This window comes from Macrobrachium rosenbergii, chromosome 5, assembly GCF_040412425.1.
Source record: "Macrobrachium rosenbergii isolate ZJJX-2024 chromosome 5, ASM4041242v1, whole genome shotgun sequence".
In the NCBI taxonomy this organism is placed as follows: Eukaryota; Metazoa; Arthropoda; class Malacostraca; order Decapoda; family Palaemonidae; genus Macrobrachium; species Macrobrachium rosenbergii.
In genome coordinates this window covers 10,842,147-10,869,557 of record NC_089745.1, presented here as the reverse complement: position 1 = coordinate 10,869,557, position 27,411 = coordinate 10,842,147, and the positions used below count along the sequence as shown (strand labels likewise).

The 27,411-nt window shown below is 34.8% G+C and overlaps 2 protein-coding genes across 3 annotated transcripts in view; one reads left to right on the top strand and one right to left on the bottom strand.

The window, feature by feature from the left end:
- Pglym78 (phosphoglyceromutase 78) overlaps positions 1-27,411 on the top strand; it is a 150,922-nt gene that overhangs the window by 29,005 nt on the left and 94,506 nt on the right. The gene's annotated exons all lie outside the window — the stretch shown is intronic.
- Positions 4-27,411, bottom strand: LOC136838502 (T-box transcription factor TBX19-like). Of its 2 annotated transcripts, XM_067103518.1 has the most exons (8): positions 26,807-27,409; positions 15,920-16,016; positions 14,686-14,854; positions 13,793-13,837; positions 9,541-9,678; positions 4,838-5,108; positions 4,085-4,270; positions 4-1,183 (listed from the first exon to the last, which is right to left on the bottom strand). In XM_067103518.1, exons 2-8 carry the CDS (start codon positions 16,009-16,011, stop codon positions 510-512), a joined length of 1,575 nt encoding a protein of 524 aa, XP_066959619.1. In that variant the 5' UTR covers positions 16,012-16,016; positions 26,807-27,409; the 3' UTR covers positions 4-509. The 2 variants fall into 2 exon arrangements, with proteins under 2 accessions (XP_066959619.1, XP_066959620.1); XM_067103519.1 differs by lacking the exon at positions 13,793-13,837 and having other exon boundaries at positions 26,807-27,411.

The window sequence follows — 27,411 nt, the reverse complement described above, 5'->3', positions numbered from 1 at the left end:
TAATTTCTTTTTTTTGTGATTTTTTTTATTTTTTATATTTTTTTGGATTTTCTTTACTTTTAAACTCTTAAAACACTATAACTTCTATAAACTGACTAATGAAAGACTGTCTGCAGCCAAGACATCCGTCCTACGGCTGTGAATAATGATACATTCCAGTGAATATATAGAGGAGACTGGAGTTAGCCAGTAACTCGAGGAAACTTTCGGTTCTGAAATATCGAACCACTTCGAAAATCAATCAGTTTCTCCCTCGGAGAAATGATGAGCTCTGTAAGAAATGTCAGTGATGGTAACATTGAGTGTGATGATTGAGAGATCTTTGATCAAGGATGTGGTGAAAATGTAGTCGGTGATGCCGCCCACCATCCTACGATAAGAATATGTACAAATAAAAACAGGTATCGGCAGGATTAAGGGGTGATTACATCGGCATTCGAATTCGGCTAGACGTGGCGATGATTGATGAAGAATGGAAAGGCGAGATTGGATGATGAATACTGACCCCATTACTGAGTGGAATCGGGCGGCGACAGCGGACTCCACCTTTGGCCATTATGATCGTAATTGCTCATGAGTTCCGGCTTTATGTGCACGGACTGCATTTGTGCGTTTGACATGTTCGTTTGGGCGTAGTTGATGTCGGACATTAGGATTTGGTTCGTGGCAACGTGGGCACCGCCCATGGGAGGTGAACCCCCAGAGTGAGGGGAGCCTCCGTGGTTGCTGTGATGATCGGGTGAATTCTCTTGTATTCTTGGGCTAACGACCCCGTAGTCATGGGACACCGCCTGGGCAGCAGCGAGTCCTTCGGGGGAGGACTCGGACGCCGTGGGCTGAGTGTACTGACTGTTGAAAGCATCGGAATACCCTGGGTGGCTGACGCTCATGACATCATAGTAGGGTTGGTGTGAACTGTGGGCAGTGGCCATACCTGAGGTTGAAGGAGTCGGGTTGTTTAATGACAACCCACCCGTTGTTTGCTGTTCGTATTGCTGGTATTCCTGCAGATGAGCAACGCCTTGGTAGGTGTATGCGTTCCACTGCAAATGCGCGGAAGCATTCGCGTTGAGATTGCCTGCATGCGCTGCGGCTGCTGCCTGCTGGTACTGGGAGTGCTGGCTCCAGTAGGCGGAAGGTTTCCACTCGGTAGCCAAGGCATTACCGGCCTGCTGATGTCCAGCTGGAAGAGAAAAGGTAATTGGTTAAGAAAAATTGATTTTTGAACTGGAAGATTATTACAATTAAGACATTATATTAAATCATATTCACTCAACCGTGTCAACTCGCCTGCGGTATTCAAAGGCCACTCAGATGGATAGCATTATTTTCCTCAACTGCAGAAGTGTTTGTCTGTGCATGAAGCACGAACTACTTTAGATATCTTTCTTGTTTCCCTTATCTTTCTGTTTTTCCAAATGGAAATCACTTTAGGTTTATGATTTTAGATTACAGTTATGATGTACGGAAATGAAATCGGCCAAAAATGTCTTGAGAGATAAACCATAAACGTTTTAAAACCCTCCAGAAAAAAATTGGCAGCTAATAAACTATGACAGCTAAAAATTATGAGAAAAATATAATTATGGTATTCATGGCGTTTTATATCAGAGAGAGAGAGAGAGAGAGAGAGAGAACCAGTCCTACACAACAGCACTAAATAATGGATGCCCGAACACCTTCCCTTAGCACCGCCATCGACCGCGTAGGTAATGCGATGGAATCTGCTGGGTAAACTTGTGCGCGTAATTAATTTATTGGCCACCAGAGGGCTAGAAGGACACATTATGTCCGCTTCGTGGCCACCGGAGTAGAAAGTATGCATCGCGCCCCAAACAGTTATGGGGCTCGTTCCTGGCAGTATTCGACGCTACGTGGCGTCTTGGATAAAAACATTTACTTTTTCTAATTCAAAATTTGTTTACCTGGATTATTATCTGGGCATTGAAATCTCCCACATGCATAGAATTTTCAAATCGTAAGCAGAATTTTTGTTTATAACCAGAAGATTTGGATCTGCAGATACGCATAAAAAAATAAAGAAAATTGGAAATAGAAAGACGAGAATAATAGACGGGCGAAGGAGCGATGCAAAAAGGTTCACTTAGAAAGACGAGAATAATAGACGGGCGAAGGAGCGATGCAAAAAGATTCACTTCATCGGTGGCTTACGCCTCTGCCTTCCGAGACCGAAAGAAATTGTGTTCGAACATTATCGGATCCGAGATCAGCCGTCGTATAAAAAGGTGGCCGTTGGAGCGAGTCTTCTCCCTCTCGGACTGAGGGCCACAAATAACATAAACCATCAAGGTCTATTTTCATGTCCTCTAAGCAAGGAGAAACGACCGTATCGGCTGTCTTATGGGGACACGATCGTCTCCCTAAGACGCAATACCAGTCAAATGATTTTTGTTGTTGACTCGTCCATTTGACTCCGATGGTACGGTAAGGTATGCCCTGTTGGCATCATAAACATTGTCTCTCTCTCTCTCTCTCTCTCTCTCTCTCTCTCTCTCTCTCTCTCTCTCTCTGTCTCTCGATTTGAAAGTAAATAAAGAAAATATTACAATATGAAAATTCTCAGTAATATAAAACGAAGACCAACGAACCAAGAGAGAGAGAGAGAAGAGAGAGAGAGAGAGAGAGAGAGAGAGAGAGAGAGAGGTATCATAAATCATGTCATGTAAATTTGGCCGACTATCATACATTTCAAGACAGTCGAGTGCAATGAACATGAACATTGCTCTTTGAAGTGAGAGGAAACAGTATGAGAAATATATATATATATATATATATATATATATATATATATATATATATATATTATGTATGTATATATATATATATATATATATATATATATATATATATATATATATATACATATATATTTATATATATATATATATATATATATATATATATATATATATATATATATATATATATTTGTGTGTGTGTGTCTTAGAGAGGGGAAGAGAGAGATTTTAAACAGCCAATCAAGATTATACAAAATGTATATATGAAAAATATGAACGGAGAAATACCTATACCAAAGACAGGTCGATTAAAAAACAAAGACGTTAAATGGGTCATTGTGACATTTTTAACATCAGGAAGGCTATAAGGTCAAGAATACTGGGGAAAAGGTCACTGAATAACTGATAATGGAGAGTAAGAAGGAGGTCATGTTGAAGTTAGTATGTTCCGATTTTGTTGCATCAGGAATCGTAAATTTTATTTCCCTTGATCATTTTATTCTTTGAGGGTCGATTTCCTCATGTTTTACAATTATATAAATACATAATTATATAATTATTGTAATTTAATATTTGGCCAAATTCATATCAATGCTTTGGTGTAGATATGATTTTTGTATTTAAAAATATTTCAGTTAGCCTATATATTTCGTATGATTTTGGGAATTAAATGCCTGGAAATTTCAAATGTTTTCATATGATTTCGATTGGTTAAATAATTTGAGGTCCATAACAGGGTTTCCTTATGATATGTGCAGTTATAATGATAAAATATTCAAATCTCTAATAATAATGTTATATAACTCTATTTCCTTTTAGTTGAATAGTTTTCAAAATCAGCGCTTAAACAATGATATGCATTTCCAATTCGTGCACAAATAGTGACTGTTCCTTGTCCAATATTCATGGTGATATTTTTCATCGTTAATTAACTACTTTACAAGTGTGAAAAGAGTAGAAATTCGGAAGGTACTATTTGCGTGAAAAATTTTCAGATTGAAATCGGCAGAAGTAAATAATAAAAACTTGATATCATATCAAAGTAAACACGAATTATGAAGAACTAAATTACGTAATTTTTTCTTTATATTGCATAAACTAGTTGAAAAAAATTGTACAACTTACAGTTGAGCAATCATTCTGATAGCCATTTTATATAAAGTATTAGCTTCATAACAGTTTCCATATTTATTTTAGGAAGCCGTGATCTAGCGACATAGAATATATTTTTCTACTAATTAATAATAATCGAATTTTAATAAGTAAAAAATATTATGGAGCAGGCAATACAATTAACGAAGGAAAAAGCAGGCGACATCACTTACCCGGTGGCGTGATAGCCGGGGTGGCCCTGGGACTAGGCGACGTGTAGGGAACGGCGCGGTGATTAGCACGGATGCCGTGCCGAGATGACAGCGCCCCGTGGGCCAGAGGGAGTGTCGGGGGAGGAGCCTGACCAAAGGCCACGCCCCCCGCCACCAGTCCTGACCCGCCCGGCGGGAAGAAGCCCACTGCGGAGAAACGGAACGGGATTCAGTTCGAAAGTCGCGGTAATATTGTCATTTCAGTTATTAGAAGCATTTGCAATAATCTTACTCCAAATGAAAAAAAAAAAATATTAAGTAGGTCTCTACTATATTAGAAGTATTTGAATAATCTTATTCCAAATGAAAATAAATATTAAGTAGGCCTATACTATATTAGAAGTATTTGAATATCCGTATTCCAAATGAAAAAATTAAGTAGGCCTATACTATATTAGAAATATTTGAATAATCGTATTCCAAGTGAAAAAAAATTATTAACCCCTTAAGTAAGTCTATACTGTATTAGAAGTATTTGAATAATCGTATTCCAAATAAAAAGAAAATATTAAGTAGGCCTATACTATTAGAAGTATTTGAATAATCTTATTCCAAATGAAAAAAAATAATAAGTAGGCTTATACTATATTAGAAGTATTTGAATAATCTTATTCCAAATGAAAAAAAATACTAAGTAGGCCTATACTGTATTAGAAGTGTCTGAATAATCGTATTCCAAATAAAGGAATTATTAACTGCAGTAGGCCTACTTACTCTGCTGGGGATGGGCCTGGTGGGCTGCATGAACAGCAGCTGCCGGTGCAGCGTGGGCATGATGAGGGTAATGTGGCTGCCCGGCATGCACAGCCGGGTGGGCGTGATGTGGGTAAGCCGCTGCTTGGGCATGATGGGCAGCAACGGCGTGGCAGTGCCCGGCTTGTGCGTACGTGGCTATGATGCGAGAAGCGTTGTTCATCTTTGCCCTTTCGTTAGAATCCTGAAATGCCTTGGCGAAAGGATTATGGCGGATCTTCAGGCAGGTGATCTGGAAAGGGATGGTGATAGTTAGGATGGTGAGTGTGGTGAATAAAACAGATATTTAGGATTGATATTCTTTTGGACATTGCAAAGGTGTTGTTTTTAAAGTGGGCTGTTTGGTTCGCCAATAGTAACCGGTGTGTTTGTTATAAAAATGTGATTCGTAGTATTGGTGTATTTGGATTTAAATATATATAGATACACACACACACACACACACACACACACACACACATATATATATATATATATATATATATATATATATATAAGATATATATATGTGTGTGTATTTATAGACAGGTGTCTGTGCTTGTTCATGTATGCTACAAGTATATCTAGTGAACATGTACATATTTACACAATATAGGCATGCGGTGTATATTTACATATACATATATAATATATATATATATATATATATATATATATATATATATATATATATATAGTATATATATATTGTATATGTATACAGTATATATAGATATATATATACAGTATATATATATTGTATATGTATAGCTATATGTAAGTGTGCATGTATAAACATATCTATATATATACATATACATGCATAACAGTGTGTGTTGATGTAGGCTATAGATATATCCAGTGAACGCTATATGATATACGAAAATAAGCATTCAGTCTAACTGAGGAATGCACATGCGTATATAGTAGTATTTGTGCCAGTCTCATTATAGTTGAAAGGACAAATTCTGAGGTAAAAATTATTTATTACATTGCAAAGTTATTGCTGTGAATCCTTGGATTCCAATAGTTACGCAAAATATTTATCATGATATTAATTATTTTCTTAACTCTATCTTTTAGAATTTTATAGGAAAGCATACTAAAGACGAATCATTTAAGATTTAATTTTATATTCAAAACTGGAACCTAGGCAATAAACTAACACCTCCTCTTGCAAGAGCCTAAACAGGGCCGAGAATATACTAATAATAAGATTCGATCTATAGGCGGCGCTGTATAGGTGACAAAGGACGAAGAGGGGAATTGTTGGCCAATCCACCTTTATCAGCGGCGCCTTTGTGGTCCCCTGATACTGGATTATGGGCCTGTAATAGAGGCTGTCCCCGGCCATCCCTTCTCTTGGGTCTCGTTCCTCGCTCTTCTCTCATATGCACGATGACGTGTGTGTGTGGGTGTTTGTGTTTGTGTGTGGGTGTGTGCATGCGTTGTGCACACGCATGTACGTGTATGAAGTGGTTAAGGTCGTGGAAGTTTTAGTGTACAGAGGGTTCGTCATCGGTTTCGTGTGAATTTGACTGTGACTGTTGTGTTGCTTTTCCTCTGGAGTATCCGTTAAATATATATATATATATATATATATATATATATATATATATATATATATATATATATATATTTAGAGAATATATATTTATATATATATATATATATATATATGTATATATATATATATATAGATATATATATATATATATATATATATATATATATGTATATATATATATATATATATATATATATATATATATATATATATATATATATATATATATATATAGATATATATAGAGAGAGAGAGATTTCTATTTTTGTCAAGTTTTTACCAGCCTACATTATATACACACAGTGTATACTAATTTCCAAAGTTACGACAGTTTCACCATGCGATACATTAATCGCTTGGCCCCCCTGAGTAGAAATCACGGCCGTGGTTTTATCCCAGATAAGTTAATCAGAGAAAGAAAGAGAGAAATCTCATAGTCACGTCCCCTGAGATAGCCTGACGCGGTGCGTATCGAGTGCCCTAATTTACTTCAAGTCAAAATTAAATTTGTTCGGTTCAGACGCGGCGTAGCTCAAATAATAGACAGTTTTATGAAGGACAGTGTTGCGTACGTTAATAAAGAAAACGGTAATTAAAATTAATTTTTTCAAATGCATGAAGATAGAAAATGACTCGAAATCAACAGCAGAAACACCGTGATTGTCAATAAATTCTCTCTCTCTCTCTCTCTCTCTCTCTCTCTCTCTCTCTCGAAGTCAACAGTAGAAAAACCACGACTGTCAGTAAACTCTCTCTCTCTCTCTCTCTCTCTCTCTCTCTCTCTCTCTCTCTCTCTCTCTCTCTCTCTCTCTCTCTCGAAGTCAACAGTAGAAAAACCACGAATGTCAGTAAAATCTCTCTCTCTCTCTCGAAGTCAACAGTAGAAAAACCACGACTGTCAGTAAAATCTCTCTCTCTCTCTCTCTCTCTCTCTCTCTCTCTCTCTCTCTCTCTCTCTCTCTCTCTCTCAAGTCAACAGTAGAAAACCACCACTGTCAGTAAAAATCTCTCTCTCTCTCTCTCTCTCTCTCTCTCTCTCTCTCTCTCTCTCTCTCTCTCTCTCTCTTAATTTACAGAAAATGACTTTCGCCTTCCCTCCATTATTCATAATGAACGTCGAACAATGGAAAATGTGAATGACAGAGAATAAGATTGGATTCTCTTTGTGTCAGCTTTATTGCCCGAATGCGTCGTAAGCGGAAATAAACGTTATCTGCCTGCAATAAAGTGTTGACAGATAAGAATACAGGAACGTGAGCTGTATTTGAGCTCTCTCTCTCTCTCTCTCTCTCTCTCTCTCTCTCTCTCTCTCTCTCTCTCTCTCTCTCTCTCTCTCAGAGATGTTTATCAAGTCTGTTTAGTGGCGGTAAATCACCTTTTTAAATTGAAGTTGTAAAAGTTTCGTGTTTATAAAAAATTTTTCATTATTATTATTATTATTAGTATTATTATTATTATTATTATTATATTATTATTTGGAGGAAGTCCCACTTTTAGGACATTCAGCTTGTAGGGAGTGTTCTTTGTTGTCATTATTATTATTATTATTATTATTATTATTATTTGGAGGAAGTCCCCCTTGTAGGGAGTGTTGTTATTATTATTATTATTATTATTATTATTATTATTATTATTATTATTATTTGGAGGAAGTCTCTCTTTTTAAGGGCAGTGTTATTGAAAACATCTGCAGTTTCAACGGCATTCAGCTTGTACAGAATCTTCTCTGATAGTGTATTCTCGTCGGCAGGTATGTGGTACAATAAATTTCCACCGACTTCCCGACGAGAAGGATATAAGTAGGGTTGACTACAAGTTAATACAGTGGAAACAGCAATTATTATTATTATTGTTATTATTATTATTATTATTATTATTATTATTATTATTATTATTAAAAATTTTTCGTAAACAAATATCCTTTATCAATAATTATCTTTTCCACTCACGGATAAAAGCAAATTCGAATTAGTGAAACAGGGTCGAAAGCCGTGTCAGGAATATTAAATGGGCCCATATCTTTTGCTACTTAAAGCTCAAGCTGTTTTCGAGCAGCGAGTTTTGGGAACACAGAAGCTAGCATGGCCCTCTCCTCCATTTATCACTTCCATTTTATTACTAAAGATATATTATATATATATATATATATATATATATATATATATATATATATATATATATCCTATATAAATTATATATAATATATATGTATATATAATATTTATATGATATATATATATGTATATATATTATTTATATATATATATATATATATATATATATATATATATATATATATATATATATATATATCTATATAAATTTATATGTAATATATATAATTTGTATGATATATATATATATATATATATATATATATATATATATATATATATATATATATATATATATATATATAATTAAATATTAAACCACAATTAACCAGATAATATCGAATTCACTACACCTAGGAATATATCACATAGGGGAATAGTACATGACAAGTGCACTTTGGCCATAATTGTAACCCTAGCCTTTTAGGGGGGCTACAAAGATGACAGTAAACTTGTCCTATCACCCATGAAGGAGAAATAGTCTTAGCTGTCACCTAAGTACTATCCCCTTAAAAAGACATGTGGTCAAATACTTGCGGGTCAATTATTTCCAAGGTATAGTGAAATAAAAACATTAATAGGTTATATATGGTTTAGTATTTGAAAGCAAAAACAAAAATCACAAAATTAGAGATATATATATATATATATATATATATATATATATATATATATATATATATATATATATATATACATGTTTTAATATATATGTGTATATATATACATACATACATATATATATATATAAATATATATATATATATATATATATATATATATATATATATATATATATATATATATATACTATGTATATATATATATATATATAAATATATATATATATATATATATATATATATATATATACTATGTATATATAATGTATATATATATATATATATATATATATATATATATATATATATATATATATATATATATATATATATATATATATATATGAGAGAGAGAGTAAACGCCAAACGAATGCCACTTACTTCTTCATTCTGGTAGGCGGTGACGGCAATGAACTGGCACTGGGAGAAGCTCTTGATGCACACGCGCTCGGCTTTGGGCGAGATCTTGACGATGTGCAGACGCGTCTCGTACTTGTGCAAGCTGTTCAGCATGATCAGCTGGACGACCGGCAAGGAAAACAGCATTATTTTTATGTGTGAAAAGTTATGTATACCTTAGTTTAACCAGACCACTGAGCTGATCAACAGCTCTCCTAGGGCTGGCCCGAAGGATTAGATTTATTTTACGCGGCTAAGAACCAAGGGTTTGGGTTATGAAGCGTTGCTATAGATGTTGTGACGCCAGTTTTAGTAGACGTAAATCAATCTGTTAAGCTTAGTTATATACTATGGTCATGACAGTATTTGCAGATTTTTTTGTACATTTTTCAGAGTTAGGTTTAGAATTTTAGTTAGTGAAATAGTGGTAACTACAATTACAGCGTTTGCATTAGTGAATATAGTACTAAAAATGAATTTTTTAGGTTATTGTTATTTATGATTATCATATACTGTATGCTTTTTAAGTGCACTGATCAGCGATACTGAACATTCTTCTAAAAGCATGCTATGCTACTCCCACAACTAATGGTACTAAACGGATTATGTTGCATAAATGTAGATACATGTGAGTATTATTATTTATTATTATTATATATATTGTATGTTAAACCACTGAACAACTTTACTGAATACTTTTAAAGGGATGCTACTCCACAACAAATACTACTGAACAAATTTTTCCAACTTAAATTTATTTACATTTCCGCCCAACTATAATTTGGTCCGCATCTTAGGAACCACTCAATTTTACGGAAGCAGCCGTCGTAGGAGGGCGTTGATTTTTTTTTTCCCCTCCCTAGTTTATGGTCGGTTTGAATGGCCCGTGAAATTTACCGTAAAATGGACCTCATAAAGTGATCAGTCCTGGGTAGCATGTGGTTTTAATAATAATGATTGTAATGATAATAATAGGTGTAATACCTTAGACCTCATAACCGTTCTAGTTCGTAATACATGCAGGTTATTAATACTGACGAAATAAAAAATATAAAAAAAATATTCATAGCAGCACGAGCCGCAAAACTGAGAAACAAATCCACAGTTATGTTACTGTAGAAATATATTTAAAAATAAAGTTAAACAGAAATATTTCGAGAATTTGTATAGTTTTATATTTAATATATTTTAAAAGTTACATAACTGGGTTTGTTTCTCCAATTATTATATTAATAAGATAGCGTTTATCAGCGTTCAAAACGAAAGGTAACCTCATTGATATTCCTATTATCAGTAAGATTGCTAGTGCCTTAATGGAAAAACAATAAAATATTTACATATCGGAATTTCTATGCAAAGCATTAGCAGTTATGACAAGAGATCTTCTTAACCTAGTTTTCCAGTAATGCGTCTCTTGGAATATCAAGTAAATTTGTTTGCCAAATTGATAAACAGTTAATCTGAAATCCGATAAAGAGATCAAACCGATTATTACAGATATAGATGAACGTAGAGTATCCATGTCATAAATAAATTTAAAACGGGCAAAGCAACATTGATGAATAAAAATTTTGGAGACTTCTTTCAATTCTTTGAAATTAGTGATGCTCTCTTTGAGGTATTCGAGCAATATCTTGTAACACATGACATATTTCATTGCAAAATAATTTCATGTCTTGATTATATTTCTTCTGAATGGAAAAATGGGGAATAGATAATTAGCATACGTTCATAAGGGAAATATGCAAAATAATGTATCTAATTCAGAATACACACACACATATATTTATATATATATGTGTGCATATATATATATATATATATATATATATATATATATATATATATATATATATATATATATATATATATATATATATATATATATATATATATCACAATGAAGTATTTTGTGTTAGGTAATTTTGTTAGTTATTTTAAATTCCAACTTTGACATGCATATAAACTTAATTTGAAAACAAGTCTAATAAGTTTTGAAGATTGGCGAAATCCAACTAAAATAGTTGTTGAGGGTGCATGCATCCAAAGGAGAGAGAGAGAGAGAGAGAGAGAGAGAGAGAGAGAGAGAGAGAGAGAGAGAGAGATGGTTTATTGTCGTTGTAAAGTTGTAAAATCATTTTAAATGGCCAATGAGCGACGGCTAGTAAACTGTCACAAAAATCATGGGCCCCGATTATGAAATGACCTGGAGCAGAAATAAACAAGCGAATTCGCCTTGACGATATACGGGAGATTTTAGTAGTGAAAGCATTTATTCATTCATTATTTTCGAAGGGTAAATGGCAAAGAATTCACTGTTTGTGTCCAGGAAACTTTATTATTATTATTATTATTATTATTATTATTATTATTATTATTATTATTATTATTATTATTATTATTATTTCGCCCCAGGGCATCAAGAACTCAACGAGACTATATCTTGTCATCGCCTCCATGTGTTCCTCGGTAAACGAATTATTCTTCCAGACACTTTATCCGCTCAATGACACGGAGACAGGAACGACTCGTGATTTGACGCTAATGTCGGGGTGGGGAAGGGGGGGGAGGGCGAAGACCGAGGGGAAACGAGGGAAGCGGTCAGCGGTCTGGCAGCAATCCTTGGTGTGCCTGCGGTCGGCGAAGGGTGCCATCAAGGGGAGGCTGCCTGGCTTTAACGCCGTTTGTCACGCAGGGAGGAGGTTCAAGGCCCCTCCTCCTCCTCCTCCTCCTCCTCCTCCTCCTCCTCCTCCTCCTCCTCCCTCCTCCTCCTCCTCCTCCCCTCCTCCTCCTCCTCCTCCGAAGGGATAGGAGGAGGGAGACGTACGCTCTCGTTTATTATTAACACTTGCCGGATTCTTTTGAAGGCGAAAACAGGAAATGAGATAGTTTGATAAGACTTGTTTTTTTACCGTTTGAAAAGTTCCCGTAGTGCTGATATCATCGCTTTCTTGATTGCATTTATAAAATCAGATTTTGTAAGAATTTATAAAGTCTCATTTATTTCTAAAAAATAATCGCCAAGTTTATACAAATGCTGTTTATATTAATATCCTGGGTGTCAGTTACTTTAGGGCTAATATGGAATACGTTAGAAATAATATTAAACCATTCTTATAAAACAGATACTTTAGAAGTAATATCAGATCATTCGCATAGTACAGGTACTTTAGAAGTTATATCATTCTTATAGAACAATACTTTAGAAATGATATATCATTCGTATAGAACAAATAATATTAAATCATAGCTATAAAACAAATATTTTAGAATAAATATGAAATCATTCGTATAGAACAAGCTGTAATACACTGTACAGTCAGCAAATATGAGTCCAACAAAACATATCCCCAAAAAATGCCATAAAGACATCAGGTGGTGACCAAAGGAACCATGGCTTTAAAAGGACGACCAAGGATGACAGAAGGCCAGATTTTCTCTTTCCCCTTGGAGCACGATGACCAACATTACCGATTAAAGAGCTTCCCGTTACGAAGGGATACCAACATTGAAAGTTCCTCGGAGATTGTTCAGTTTCCAGATTTTAGAGTTTTTTAGAATTTTTTGCTTAACACTAGTGACTCATTCGCAAATATCGAATTCAGCGGTAGCGATCGGATATTACAGTGGAAGTTTACAGATCATTCGTAGTGGAGAAACGATTAGTTTTACAAATTTGAAAGCAAACAATGAAAACGTTGCTGATCTTAACTTAAACATTTTTGATAGAGACCGTGTAGAAGTGGAAACTGAAACATATTTGATAGAGACCGCGTAAAAGCAGAAACTGAAACATATTTGATAGAGACCGCGTAGAAGCAGAAACTGAAACATATTTGATAGAGACCGCGTAAAAGTAGAAACTGAGAGTTTTGGAATTGGACAATTTCAGGAGCTTATGTTTAGGCCTACAGATCGGAAATCAGACAGCACAGAAAATAGAACTCTGTAGACATGGAGTCAGATATGAATCAGGCAATATATTAATCAGTAGATATTTTACAGATTTGACATCAGTAAGCGCAACTACTTGAGGTATCAGATATACTACGCAGAAGCAGGAGTTACATACAATAAGTGCAATAACTACAGTGCTTTGAAAACAAAGAATCACGAACAAGGGAGGGTAAGTAACATAAACTTATCAAAAGCATACATGATAGACCAAAAGAAGGAATCAACCTACAGCTACATAAAAGACACTAAATTGACCACAAAAACAAAAGGAACTTACATTGCGGCAACATGCAACAGAGTAGTTGCCCATGTTTACCGTCACCTACAAAAAAAAAAAAAAAAAACGGGGAGAAAGAAACGCTTGCGTTAGACAGACAGACAGACAGAGACAGGCAGGAGGCAAGTCAACTAAGAATGTGTCAGTTGTCATCAGTCTCGTCATGATTATTGTTATTTACGTTCGTGCAATTCATTGTCTTCATGTTTACCTATTTGCTTCCAGTGTCTTTGAAAGAGTAATGAACTTCAATATTTTTTCGTGAGGGATATCAAACGTGATGATGTGACTGAACGCTATTTTATTATACTGAATGAAAAATGTGTTGATAAACGGTATTTAATCTTAATTTCGTTAGGTGGTTTGTATTATTGAAAGGTCTTACAGTGACGAAAAATTTTTTTTCTTTACACCACAAGCACCGTAAGAATGACTTTTCTTATTACTGTATGAGGAAGAGAAATAGAGAAATGATTTTGGTTTAAAACACAGACTTTTTTTATTACCTGAGTGACTTCTACTGTTGTTCTTTACTGAAATGATAAATAATGATGATACTTGGTCATGGTCGTAAGGGTTTTTGTCCGACAATGTAAGTGATAATCATAATTAAAGATTTAAAATAAGGACGTATATTAACATATGTATAGGAAATCACTGAAGGCACAAAAATTAAATGCATTAAAATAAAAAGAAAAACAGTAAAAGCAAATTAAACAAAAAACCATCAAGCACATAAACTTAACCAAAAGAATAATATTAAACCCATCACACAAACACAGAATGCAAAAATGAATAAAGTCAAGCAAAGCAAGGCCCAAAAAATTAGACATAGAAGGTAAAAGCAGCGAGGAAACAGACATTGTTACATTGAACCTCTCCCCCTTTCTTACCGTTTTCTGCTCCGTTTGTTTATTGGTCAGCTTGACCTTGGCGAAAGAAATTGGATCCTTCATCCAGTGGTGCCCGAAGTTGGGCGAATCCGAGTGGATGTAGAAAGGGTGGGGCGGGGGCGCCTCGGGTTTGCCGCCCTGAGTCCACTCCCCGTTAACGTATTTCCATCTGTCGGGGAAAGAAGAAGAACGGGCGCAATGTACATGAAAGGGAATAGCGAAGGTAGGAATTGGAGGAGATGGGTTTAGGTGGAAAGAATAGTGTTGTAAGCGGGGCATAATGGGCGCCAGTTGAAGCGTGAGGAAATCAAAGCAAGGTAGAATAAACTGCGTAAAAAGAGGGTATAACGAAGGTAGGAGTTAAAATGATTTAGGATAATGGTGCGGAAAACGTGGATAGAAATGGGAAATAACGGGGCAGACAATACAGACGTAAACAGAGGAAATGAAAAAGTAGCAGTCTAAGGCAATGGAGATGAAAATGTTGAATATTTTTAATGTAAACACTAGGAATAACAATAGTGGAGAGTTGAAATAAGAAGCAGTAAAAGTGTGGAAGGGGAAACATGAGTAAAGGGATAAAGTGGGGTGTATAAGATGAAAAATGGAAATAAATCGTAAGAAGGAAGTAAGTAAAAAAAAAAAAGCATAGAGAAAGAAGCAACAAGTAGAAGAAGTACCGAAATAAATGAGAGAATAAATTACAATTAAAAGGAAAAAATGAGCAAAGCTGGATAAATGTGACGAAAGTAGAATGATGGTTAAAAAACAATAATTTCGATGTTGAATTGAAGTATTGCCAAATTTATTTTTTTACTGACATTTCTCTCTTCATAAATGAATTTTGTTACATTTTTGAGGTTAACAAGTTACACACCAATATAGTTAGTTAATTGACCTGCATTAATTAGACGACTTTTATAATGAAGGGATAGTACCCCTTTATAATTCGATGCCGAAAATCAAGTAGTTATGAAGGTTAATTGAAATAACATCCGTGGCTTAACTGAGATGAATTTTCTTTTGACTGACGTAAATGTGAAAAAGTTTTTTTTTTATTAAAAGACGCCCATTTAAATTTATAATGATACTAAATCATTTTAGTTAACAGAAATAGTTCCACTTGGCTTTATTTAAAATAGATTTTTGAATCTGTCAAATGTTAATTATTTTTTTATGGGTTTTGGAGTATGACAATATTACCTGGCTTAATTTCAAAGACATTTTTTCTTACCTATGGTTGTCGAGCTGAACAAATTCCAGAACCATGCTGTACATGGCTTGGGGATTCAGTCCGCTCACTTTAAGCTTCACAACTGGGAACATACCGCCTGAATGGGAAATGAAAAAAGTGGAGTATACTGAAATGACTGAAAATGTATATACTCTCCTCTCTCTCTCTCTCTTCCCTCATATATATATATATATATATATATATATATATATATATATATATATATATATATATATATATATATATATATATATATATTCTTGAATAATTAGGCATGATATTTTCTTATAAAACATTCATTGTTAGATATAACTGACTGTTGATTTTATTGTTTTCCTTTAGTACACTAGCTTTCTGATGAGATCAAGGGACTTTAGAGAGAGATACAAAGTATTGAAAAGAAACAATTAAAAATCAAGAAGTCAGTTGCACCGGACAATGTATGTTTGATCGATTGCATATGTATGTATGCATACACAGACATATATACACATAATTTCATAATTTAAAGAGGAAAATTACTGTACGAATAAACCATAACATTTTAGAGTTCGCGAATAGAAGTAATTTCAATGTTTTGTAGTATGCAGAAAATTAATATAAAAACCGGAATGGCGAGGCTGAAAATAATAAGGTTAATAATGCTGAGAAATTCACAATTTCGTGAAAAACAATGTGTAATGATAATAATAATAATAATAATAATAATAATAATAATAATAATAATAATAATAATAATAATAATAGCAGTTATGATAAGATTGTCATGTATATAAAATAAGTAATATGCCCGATAAATGAGATTCATATATAATGATGGTATAGAAGCACGCCAGTAAGGACCATAACCAAAATTGTTGTTGTGGTAGTAGCGTCAATTTCATTGGCGAGAGAGAGAGAGAGAGAGAGAGAGAGAGAGAGAGAGAGAGAGAGAGAGATCGCAAGTGTAAATGGTGCAGTACAGGTGCACTTGATTATGATCTATAATAACTTTCGTTGGGCGAAGCAGAGAACGCAGCTACGACACTGCGACACGGCAGGTTAGCTGCCGAAGGGGAAACGGGTGAGGGAGGATGCAAAGGAAGGAGAATGTGCTTGCCGTAAGTGCAAGCAGATGAAAGCCGAAGGTGTCGGCAACATCAAAGGGGCGGTTTTATTGCAGTCTGCCTCTCGCGGCCGCTATTAGCCTTGTTATAAAACCTTCGCCGCGGCTCAATCACACCAAACCCTCGTCCCGTTCCGAGTGGGTGGCGCGGGCTTCGACTTCGGAAGGCGCTCGGTCTTCGCGCGTTCTTTTGCTGTTGCAGATGTGAGGCGAGACGTCACTTCCAGTGGTGACTGCAATGCATGGAGTAGAATAACGAGCCGTGGTTGTTCTATTAAATTAGTTATTTTGATGAGTTTTGAGTGGTGGATTTCCATGCATCCTCACAAAACACTTTGGAAGACAAAAGCGGCAGATACGGGCGCGGATATTATCGCTCAGACTGTTGACTGTAACGTTCACCGATATCATAAAGAGAATATTGGCAGACGCACCAAAACAAAGACGAAAGTTTTTATTCTTTTTTTTATTTTTCCTATTTTTTTGGCAGATGACCATAAAAACGAATTACTCCGTCACAGAGCGACGCCTTCGAACTTCCTCCGAAGAAAGAATTAATTTCGGAGCGACAGTCAGAATTCTTGGATGAAATATGGCACAAGGAGCGTTCGCTTCGGTGGCCAAGATATCTGGGAAGCCGCGAAACGAAACGGGAACCGGGAGTGGAGCCAATGGCGTGGGGGAGGAGAGTATACGGATTTGGACTCGAATTGTAGTAGTTTTTGGACAAAAACGGACAACTCCACATCCACATCCACACGTACATATGTCGGCGGCGAGGGTCCCGGAGTTCTAGTAGGAGGGCGTAGGGGCTGTGTGGGAGGAGGAGGGGCGGGCTTAAGACTTTTAAAACGCCGGTTGTGTAAGCGAACACAGCAACTACATTAAGCAAATTAGTTACCTGTAAGTCAATTAACAGTATATGGATGTCTGCTGACAGGTAGGTCCCTGAGGAGGGAGGCCTTTTATAATAAAAGGCTTTCTGGTGTTTTGTGTCGTTATAAATGCACCTTTTTTACAGGAGTCTTTACGATTTCTTCGAGAGACCTTTTGAAGGCTCCAGTCATTAGCTCTAAGTGGGAGGCGGATGGCTTACCAATTCGGTCGGAAAAGCATCGGCTCCAATATATCGGCGTTGATGGACTTCCCGTTGTCGAGGGCTCTTGCTTACGCGGGCGCACGCGGGCACATAATAATATGTGTTATATATATATATATATATATATATATATATATATATATATATATATATATATATATATATATATATATATATATATATATATAATATAAATGGATGTATGTATATATATGTATTTATGTGTGTGTATGTTCCACATATACCTGAAACGCATTGAAGCAATTTCAACAAACTTGGTATGCATATGACTTACTATCTCGAAAAGAACACTGTGGGGGTAAGACATCAATAGCACCAAAGGGCACCAAAGAGGGTTGGGGGTGGAAGGGCTTCTCTAAAACAGGGCTGGTTCTGCCAGTGAAACGTGGCTGGTTATTCCCGTAGACTTAGTAACTTTACGAATTTATCATACCTAATTTTGGAATACACATGACTTAATATCTGGAAAAGAATATTGTGGGGGTAAGACATCAATGACACCAAAGGGGGTGGGGGTTGGGAAGGGGTGACAGAGAGAGAATGAGAGGGAGCGGAAGTGAGAGTAGAGAGGGTGTTATGGAGAAGAAAGAGGGAAAGAAACAGGGAGGGTTGGAGAGAGAGAGAGAGGGAGAGAAAGATAGAGTGAGAGGGAGAGTAAATGAGAGATTGAGAGAGAGAGACAGTAAGAGGGAGAGGAAGTGAGAGAGGGAGAGTAGAGGGGGTGTTATGGAGAAGGAAGAGGGAAAGAGTCAGGGATGGTTGGAGAGAGAGAGAGAGACGAAGAAAGAGTGAGAGGGAGAGGAGGTGAGAGAGAGTAGAGGGATTGTTGGGAAGGAGAAAGATGGAAAATGTGTGTGACAGAGAGAGAGAGAGAGTTTATCGGTTATCATTCAGTTTTCCTGGCAGCGCTGGGTTGTCAGTTAGTGTGTATATATATATATATATATATATATATATATATATATATATATATATATATATATATATATATATATATACATACATACACACACGCACACACACAGTATACTCACTATACTAATAATAAGAAAACATCTTGCAAATATTATATAGCTTTACGGCTATGTAGAATACATCATAATTTTGATTATCATTCTGTAATCCGATCATTCTAGACTTTACCATCCACCACGAAATAACAGTTGCTATGCAGTTAATACCACACACTTTGGAATAGTCTTCCTAATCTTGTAGTGGAATCGTTGGAACTTCGAAAATTCAAACTTATTGCAAGTTGTTATTTCGTTGAGCAGGCTGAAGTGAGTCTCTAGCAATATAATTAATATTTGTCATATCTATTTTATTTCGCTATTTAAATTGTTTAGCTTTGTTATTTCTTATTCATAGTTTATTCTTTACTTCTAATTTCTTGTTCTGTACGAGGGTATTCTTGTTGAGAATGTGGGTCTTGTAATAATAATAATAATAATAATAATAATAATAATAATAATAATAATAATAATAATAATAATAGAGGAATTCCAACAAAAATAATTACAATGGGAGAACACAAATCAAGCTCATGTATATGTATGGGTGCATACATTAAAAAATATATTTCTAATAACTGGTTTGTTTCTTCATTTAAGAGGATATTCCAATAAAATATATCTATATATAACATTTTTAATAATAATAATAATAATAATAATAGTAATAATAATAATAATAATAATAATAATAATATATATATAATATATATATATATATAACAAATAAATAATATATATATATACAATAGCAACAAGCCATGTATATATATCAATATGTATATATATATATATATATATATATATATATATATATATATATATATATATATATATATATATATATATATATATATATATATATATATATATATATATACTTTTTACTTACTGCACACAACAAATAATCAGAAATTCGAACAATTTCATTCCAAATAAATTTCTGTGAATAGCCCCTTATCTGTCATTAATATTTTATTGACCAAGATCAAGCGCTATCGGAATAAAGGATTCCGACAGTTGAATCCGTTTACAGAGAATATATGATTTTTACGTCGCAAAAATTTTACGACGGAATTTAATATTGCGAAGGCTTATTTATGAACACATGGAACGTGTATGATCGTGCAAAACATTATGGTATACACTCATTTATTCTTTATAATTCATGCGCAGTATACCGAACTGTTTACTGAAGCGTTGCTGATATATATATATATATATATATATATATATATATATATATATATATATATATATATATATATATGTGTATATATATATATATATATATATATATATATATGTATATATATATATATATATATATATATATATATATATATATATATATATATATATATATATACATATACATATATTATATATTTGAGGTGTGTTATGGTAGACATAAATAGCTAGTATATATGAATTTACATGAATATATATATATATATATATATATATATATATATATATATATATACACATATACACGGTACATTTTTATATATATGTATACATATAATGTGTGTGTTCACTCAGAGGGCTCAACCTCACTCGAAAAAAAGTGTTTTCTAGGGTCTGTAAGCTAATAACTTTTCAAACCTCCTCAAAGGAATGAATGGATGTCTGAAATTTGGATCACTTAGCCCACTGCTGCTGCGGACTTCCTCTAGAGAAAGAAATGTGTATCTTTACTCTACATGTAGCCTTCCTGCAGGCTGTCTATTTAATATTATTAAACAGAATATTATCTGCCTTTCTTATATTTAATGAGTCTCCCTCAATTTTCTGTAGGGGTAGCCGATTATTCTTTGGTCGCTCCCATAACAGAGTACTAAACTATGACGTGTGTATACCTTAGATTTTTAGGAAACTTAACAGCCTTATATACTATATATATATACAGTATATACTGTATATATAATATATATATGTACACAATATATATAAACGTGTGCATATAGATTATATATATGTATATATAAATATATACATATATGTACCTATGTATACAGTATTATGTATATTAAGCTGTTTTCGCAAACAAGAAGACCCAACGGTTGTTGCCACATAGATAGGCCCACTTTATCTGCTGAATTATGCAAAATGATAGTAATCCCACTCAAAAGGTTCATCACCATCAGGATGTCAAGCGCCGTATATATACATTGCATCATTCACTTTCATTTTGCATGAATTTAACGCTCCCTAGATGTCTGGGTCCTTCTTTGCCAAAATCATTGTCACTCCATATATCCTGCTGCGCTTCTTCTCATACAGCCGATTCCTTGCTTTCTCCTGGCTAACATTTCCATCACTTATTCCACGTATTTCAACATATCTCACCCTTTCAGTTCGTCTGAAAAGCTTCAACTGTTTTCTTGCTTTGCATCCAACATCCACACTTCTCTTCTATAAAGAAGAATTGGCTTAAGACTCGTCTCATGCCTTCGTACCTTGATTTTATAAACACTTACAGGTCTTTCCCGCAGGGGGTTAGTGTCGTCAGTGCACCTCATGCGGTGCACTGTAGGCATTACTTAAGGTTCTTTGTAGCGTCCCTTCGGCCTCTAGCTGCCACCCCTTTCATTTCTTTTACTGTACCTCCATTCATATTCTCTTTCTTCCATCTGACTTTCCACCCTCTCCTAACAATTGAGTCTTAGTGTAACTGCGAGGTTTTCCTCCTGTTACACTTTTCAGACTTTTTTTATTGTCAATTTCCGTTTCAGCGTGGAATGACCTCATGGGTCCCAGCGCTTGGCCTTTGGCCTAAATTCTATATTCAGTTCGCTTACAGATCATTTGTATAGACACCCAGCTACCTTTCTTGCTTCACCTATCAGCAGGTCATATCTTTTGTAATCCCACTATCATTCAAAGTCTGTAGGGAGGTAGTGCTGTCAGTGCACTTTACACGGTGTACTGTAGGCATTACTTGAGGCTCTTTGCAGCGTCCCTTCGGCCCCTAGCTGCAACCTCTTTCATTCCTTTTACTGTACCTCAATTCTTATTCTCTTTCTTCCGTCTTACTTTCCACCCTCCTAACAATTGTTTCAACATTATTTTCAGCGCTGAATGACCTCATAGACCCTAAAGTTGATATTCCAATTCCAAACCATCATTCAAAATACTGTCTCCCAAACACCTAAATGAATGAGCCACTTCCATTCTTCCACCATCCTTATTAACATATATTTGTGCATCTTCCTGGTGTCCATTTACCTTCATATTCTCGCTCATGCTTACAGTTACTTTCATCTTTCTCTTGTAGCCACTTTAATAATATCTGATAGTTTCTACGGTTTCTCTTCACTATCCCTAGTAGAGACTGAATCATCTGCAAACATCATCCATTCACAGGTCATTTTCTTTTATCACAACTTTACACCTGCGTGTAATTTCCTTTCGCTTACTTCTCGCATCACACCATACACCGACCTATCATCCCCTTTTTACTGGCCAGTTCCTCATTGGACGGGTTGGTATCGTTCCCGGCTAGCACTCTGCTGGGCCCGCGTTCGATTCTCCGACCGGCCAATGGAGAGTCAGAGAAATTTATTTCTGGTGATAGAAATTCATTTCTCGTTATTACGTGGTTCGGATTCCACAATAAGCTGTAGGTTCCGTTGCTAGGTAACCAATTGGTTCTCAGCCACGTAAAATAAATCTAATCCTTCGGGCCAGCCCTAGGAGAGCTGTTAATCAGCTGAGTGGTCTGGTTAAACTAAGGTATACTTAACTTTTTACAGGCCAAATTTTGCACCAAACCAATCACTCCCCAGTTTACATATTCTAACACAGGCTTCACTTCTACTCGACAATTTGAGAATTCCGTCGACAGCTATATATAATTTTTTTATTGTGCCATGTAAACCACATAAAGCTTGTTTCTTTTATATATACTACACACACACACACACACACACCACACACACACACACACATATATATATATATATATATATATATATATATATATATATATATATATATATATATATATATACACACATATCACTATTACATGTTATTTGTTATGCTGCTAATGCATATTATGACTCGCATTATGTAAATAATTGTATACTTGCGGAATGTGTGACATTCTCCATACTGAATGGTAGTAGTAAATGCCCCAGTGTTGTTTTTAAGCCATACTCAACGATATAAAAGTATTGGATTTAACACGAAAATACATCTTTTATTGTATACGAAATGGTCATTCCTGTTTATAGCAGTCCTGTATCTAATATCTAATGCACTGAGATACAGAGACGAGTTTAATATCAATATTAGACTTACAAATGATTAGCCTGTAGCTACTTCATGCGCATTAAGTAGGAAAAGAGAGTTAAGTGAAAATAGATTAATTTCAGTAAGAATCAGTTTAGAACATCATGTTTTATCATTTAGTTTTTGTGAACATTTATAATTACTTTAGAAATGTACGGAGACTAACGTATTTTCCTTTCACGCTTGAAATTATTTTTGATGGTCCCCTTTACCAATTGGGTAAACCTATTTTTACGCAAAGTTATGAAATCTACGGTCAAGGTCTTCCCGATTTCACGAAGTTACACTTTACAGTGAGAAAATTATGTGAGGAAAAGGACGACCTTGCATTGCAAACTATGTTGCATCGAATTAAAAATCACGTGACGTGTTTCATGTTTGGATTAATTTGCAGCTGGCTAGGTGCACTAGTTTTGGAGAGTAACATGGACATTCAGGCACACATACGCAAATCGAAATGAACAAAACAAAACAAACACACTATATATATATATATATATATATATATATATATATATATATATATATATATATATATATATATATATATATATATATATATATCAGGTGTTCAGCATTAGAAGGACCTCTCACCCCGACTTTTGAAAACTGCACTTTTCGCCTGATCAGCTTTTTAAATACTCTAACTTTTTTTTTTCTTTTTCAAAAAGGGTGGGGTTGAACGATAATTTTTATGCATACTATTCTATTCCTGAACGCACATACTTCATTTCATACAAAATTAAACTTTGTATCTTAAAAAAAAATTAAGAAATTAGAGCAGGTTGAATTTCCAAAACTTTGATGGCTTATAACTCAAAAAAAATTAGAGCAGGTTGAATTTCCAAAACTTTGATGGCTTACAACTCAAAAAAAATTTTTGTGGCGAGAGGCCCTTCTAATGCTGAACGCCTCATATAATATGATAGGTGGCAACATACTCTCGCCATCGATGAAATTAAGAGCAATGAAAGAGAGTACAGATTTTCATAACTGCAACTTTGTGTAACGTAAAAATGAAGCCTGTCTAAACAAATCTTTAGAATTTAACGCTGTCTTTGTTTTCCCCCAGAGTCCCAAAATTTCCTGTCTAGGGAATTTAGTTTTCCTTTCGTTTTGTTCTTTGAGGTCTGCCCGTTTAATATGCCTTATCATGGCGGAAAGCAATATTTTATCGTATTATTTTCCCTTCATTTCCCGATTCGTTTCAGGTATTTGTTAATACGTTTTATGAATTACACCAGTCATGGTGAATTTATAAACTGTCAGAGACCGCAGCTGAATACGCTTTTATAACGTCAGAAAAAGCAGTTTACAAATCGGCAGGAAAATTTATTATAGCGATTGTCTGCCGATTCTTTAACATTCTCGAAGTTCCTCGTTGGGCGAGTCGGTAGAGTTGTGGGCTGGCACTCACTAGGCCCGAGTTCGAGTCTCCGGCCGGCTAATGAAGAATTAGAGGAATTTATATCTGGTGATAGAAATTAATTTCTCGCTATAATGCGGTCCGATCCCACAATAAGCTGTAGGTCCGTTGCTTGGCAACCAATTGGTTCTTAGCCACGTAAAATAAGTCTAATCCTTCGGGCCAGCCCTAGGAGAGCTGTTAATCAGCTCAGTGGTCTGGTAAAACTAAGGTATACTTAACTTACGAATAATCGATTTGGTCATTTACGCTAGAGTAACAATCTTCCTGTCTGCACAGTAATATATTTCAGTGGCATATATAGTTATGAATTATAGATTCTTTTATTGATATTATATGTGTTTATAATTATGAAGTATAAATTCTTGCATTGATATCATACGTGCTTATAATTATGAATTATAAATTCTTTTACTGATATCATACGTGTCTATAATTATGAATTATAAATTCTTTGATATTACCATATTAGTTGATAAATAATTTCCAAAATATAATTCTTAGCTTCACATTGAATATCGACCTGAAAGTACTACTTATAGCACTGTACTCTTTAATAAAAAGTTTCACCGGCGAAATGGTCCATATTGCAAAGGAAGTTATTGGTTCATGCAGAATCCTAAAATCGACGTCCTTTAAATTTGACGGTAAATTGGGTCTTCTGTTTTATGATATTCCTAGCTTGAATCGAAAGGTTTTCCTTAACATATTTTACGTATGTCCTCAAGTAGCTTTCGTTGATAGTTTTAGGAATATTCGGACTTCGAGGTATATTGTATCTTCCGTGTTTTTATTCAAACTTATCTAATTTAACTTTATGTATTTAAAAATCTAAATATTCATTATTTTTTTGTAAAATCATACTCAGTAGATGTTGTTTTTTAATATAAATATAAATATGTATACCATAAAAATTACGGTTATAAAGTATAGCTTTATGGAGTAATTATGAATATTTAGATTCTTAAAACCATGCAGCTAAATTAGGCAAGGGTTGAAATAAGTGCGTTAATATCATAAGTTTAATAGATGTGGAAGCCATATATGTGCATTAGCACTGGAAGAAAATGAAGAATACAGAAAAGACTATTAAAATTAGTAATTATGTAATAATGGAATACTGTTTTCGCGTAGAAAAACTACCCATTTTCCTAAATCGTTTCCTCTTTAAACCCATTAGGTTTTAACATTTGAGAATTGTCCAACTACTCTTTACTTGTTATAAGCTATTTATCTATCAGTCCATGTAACTGTCTCTCTGTTTATCTGTCTGTGTGCGGTGTGTATGTATGTATTTATCCTATATAGACATTATTATATATATCAATTGAATCGTCTATACGTCCTTTTTCATTTTAAATGGGAGAGAAAGATTAGAAGGATAGTTCATATATGAAATGACCCACTACATGGGAATTGATACTTTGGTGACACTCAAGTGGAATGGCTTGCCAACAACAGCAACAGTACAAAAAAATTCCTCAGAAGGTAGTTTCACCAATAATAATAATAATTATAATAATAATGATAACTGAAAATGAGAATCGAGCAGGTTCTCGAAAGCTCTCGTTCTGTATATATTTTTAATATGTATTTACTTTTACACAATTGTGATTTCTTCACCGTTCTGTTGACTTGTGTGATTATTATTATTATTATTATTATTATTATTATTATTATTATTATTATTATTATTATTATATTATGCTGTCAGTTACATGTTGAAAATATTCCGTAATAAAGTTTTTATTAAATGATATTAACCTGAATGTCATTACTTAATGCTGAAAGAACCTTTCCCTAATTTTTTTACTCTCACTGTTATCGCCATCACCAGATAAACAAATAAACAGATAAAGAAATAAATAAATAGATAAATAAACAATAAATAAATAAATGAGTCAAAACAAAATCACGAGAATCTTACCTCCCGCTTTTAGTAACGATCATCTCGTTGATGGCGTCACTGAATTTATTCCAGAGGTCGGTATCCAACAAGGTGACCACCGGGTTCTCAGCCTGTTCTCCATTCTGCTCCTGCGGGTGCGGGTGCGGGTGTGGGTGAGGGTGTGGGAGATTGTGGGGATCCGGCTGCATCATCGGGATGTCCTCCAGCTTGACGAGTCCTGCAAGGAGTCCGCCGTGGTCGGGGTTCATCATTGATAAGTTCACAGTCTCCGATATTGCAATGCGCATTCAGCTGACAAATAGGCCTACGCAGTTAGCAAGGTCACACCACAACAGAAATCAGTGTTCGAGTGACAGCTAGCTGCCTCGTCGGAAGAGGAATAGAGTCTAAACGACAATTGAAGGGCGTTTTGCAGAGGCGCTTGACAGAGCACCTGCGCTCAAGTGCCTCCCCAAAGGCGTCGACAGAACACCTGTCTACCAGGAGCCCTTCCAGAGACGCCTCTTCGAGCACTTTGTTACTCAGGAAATCAGATGTCGAAGTTGTCACTCGCTCTAACTGAACCAGAAGCTGCTATATAGTCAAGAAAGGTCCTTCTCGGTCACTACCTAAGGCACTTCTGT

Excerpts from the sequence above, each read along its gene's own strand:
- LOC136838502 (XM_067103518.1), bottom strand. The coding sequence starts at position 16,011 with ATGTTCCCAGTTGTGAAGCTTAAAGTGAGCGGACTGAATCCCCAAGCC. Across the intron at positions 5,109-9,540 it reads CCGCCTACCAGAATGAAGAA|ATCACCTGCCTGAAGATCCG; the intron begins GTAAGTGGCATT and ends ATCCCTTTCCAG. Across the intron at positions 4,271-4,837 it reads CCAGGCCCATCCCCAGCAGA|TGGGCTTCTTCCCGCCGGGC; the intron begins GTAAGTAGGCCT and ends GTTTCTCCGCAG.